Raw genomic sequence first — 2,119 nt, forward strand, 5'->3', positions numbered from 1 at the left:
GATGAAAACATGATAAAAAATGGTAAAAACAGGGAATTCCCTCTGCCACCTGCAGGAACGCAGRAATCGGAATGTTTTTAACTAAGCCAAGAGTTTTGGGCACTTTTTCCTCAGCGGACCAGCTACTCCTGGTGGCACCTTCTGCTTTCCTGCTGCTACCAGATGAAAAATGCCGGTTTTTGGAGAAGCAGTGGYATTTCAGATGCTGTGCTGGCATCCYCCTYRGCCAACCCAGAGCAGATCCTCCACCGCCGCAGGTCATTGACAGTGTCTGACAGGTGATTAAAAAGCCATAATGAAATAAAAAGTACCCGATGCAGAGCTCTGGTGCCCCTGAAATGTCCTGGTGAGGTCTCGGCACTGCGGCGCTCACTGGATCCAGCTGCCGACGCTCAGGAGTGACTGCATCGCCTGAAACGGGTCTGTTTTAGGAAATCTCGAGGTTCTGATGGCCAGGGAGGTCCAGGGTAAAGAGGCAGAAGGCGATTTCCTCGCAGGCRCTGCTGGCACCGCGCTCGAACAAGCAGCCGACGGCGCCGCCGGGGCACACGGCCAGGTCGGAGTAGCCGGAGGGTCCGGGGTGCAGCACCCAGGGGCGCCGCCAGCCCGCCCCGTCCGGCGGCGATGGATTCACATAGACACCCARATCGCGCCGGCGGTGCCGGTCCGTGGGGTGCGAGTACAGCAACCAGGGCGGTTTCCCGGCACGGGTGAAGGTGACCACGCTGCCCTGGCAGCCCCGCGGCGGCTCCGCCAGCGCCTCGCACCGCGCCGATCGCTGCAAGCGCTGCCCTCCATCGCTGCTGAGCGCCACGGCCCGCCAGCCCCGCGGGGCACGGGCGCTGCAGTACAGCAGGGGCTGCTGGTCGCCAGGGATTTCGGCCACCTGGCACTCGCCCGTGGGCTCTCCGGCCAGCAGGGCGCCCTTGTGCCAGCGTTGCCCGCCATCGTCGCTGTAGAAGACGAGGGAGTGCTGGCGGGTGCAGCACGGCAGGCGCACGGCCCCGCACAGGAACCCGTGCACGTAGTAGGTGTAGGCCGGCACCACCAGCCGGCCCGAGCCCAGCTGCASCCCGTGGCCCGGCCCCACGGCGAAGGTGGCCCAGCGGGACAGGTCGGTGCCGATGGCCTCGTCCGTCACGTCCCGCAGCGCGCTCCAGCCGCGCCCGCCGTCAGTGCTGGTGGCGAAGCAGAGACGGGCGGCGCTGCACCCGCTCCAGATCTGGCACCGCTCCGTCTTGCACTGCTCCACGCAGATGCAGAAGAGGAACACGGTGCCGCTCCTGGCGTCGTAGAGMGGGCAGGGGTTCATGGTGCGGCGGCCCGGCAGCGTCAAAGCCGACAGCTCCTCCACGGGACCCCACTGCGGGCAGAGGAGAGCGGGATCAGCYGCGGGATGCTCCGGTGTCACCGCACCCTGGAGCGCCCCGGCACCRCGCCCGTCTCTGGTTCTGACAGCCCCGCGGTTTTACCTTGACCACAGAGCCGTGCCGGCGGCCCCGGCGCAGCACCAGGTACTTGGCATCCTCGTCCCGGGCCGAGGAGCGCTTCTCAGCAAAGGCCAGGAAGGAATCTTCCGGGGGCACGTAGAGCAGAGCCGGGATGCGGTAGGTGACCCCAGCTGCCTGTYGGAACAGCGTCTCTGGAGGGAAGATGTGCGGGGATTCCGGTGCTGGTGGCAGTGGTGTGGGGCTGTCCCTGCCATCCCCCTGCTGCTGGAAGGGTGGGGAAGTCAGAGGTAAAGGATTCATCCCGGCAAAAGGAGAGAGTGGCCTGTACAGGGGGGACAGGGATGAGGGCTCACCTTGAGGCAGGTGCTGGCCTGGGACATGGTGGCCTCCCTGAGGTCAGGGTGGGAGAGGGGGGTRAGAGCGGAGCCCCTCGGTGGGGTCACACCCGCCTTGCTGCGGGTCTGAGCTGTGCCCGTGTCCGTGTGTTCCCCTGTATCCCACAGGCTGCCCCGCTTCGCCCACGGTGCCCACTCTGCAGGCTGTCCCCAAGGGCTCTGCGCCTCCTGCACCGCACCAGAACCCCCAAATCCATTAAGCTCTTCCCGTGTCATTAGCCTGCAGTCCCTGTGCCCATGCACCCCCAGTTCCTCCTGCACCCCCTCCCACCC

General features: G+C 65.8%; 1 protein-coding gene across 2 annotated transcripts; it reads right to left on the reverse strand.

Annotated features, from left to right (window-relative positions):
* Positions 1 to 6: 6 nt before the first annotated feature.
* NEU3 (neuraminidase 3) lies at positions 7 to 2,095 on the reverse strand. Of its 2 annotated transcripts, none has more exons than XM_057386464.1 (3): positions 1,805 to 2,095; positions 1,473 to 1,712; positions 7 to 1,363 (listed from the first exon to the last, which is right to left on the reverse strand). In XM_057386464.1, exons 1-3 carry the CDS (start codon positions 2,060 to 2,062, stop codon positions 428 to 430), a joined length of 1,434 nt encoding a protein of 477 aa, XP_057242447.1. In that variant the 5' UTR covers positions 2,063 to 2,095; the 3' UTR covers positions 7 to 427. The 2 variants fall into 2 exon arrangements, with proteins under 2 accessions (XP_057242447.1, XP_057242446.1); XM_057386463.1 differs by having other exon boundaries at positions 1,473 to 1,715.
* Positions 2,096 to 2,119: the final 24 nt, after the last annotated feature.

The sequence above is a fragment of the Malurus melanocephalus genome, unplaced genomic scaffold (assembly GCF_030028575.1).
Source record: "Malurus melanocephalus ecotype Western Australia unplaced genomic scaffold, MMel_1.1 scaffold_970, whole genome shotgun sequence".
Lineage (NCBI taxonomy): Eukaryota > Metazoa > Chordata > Aves > Passeriformes > Maluridae > Malurus > Malurus melanocephalus.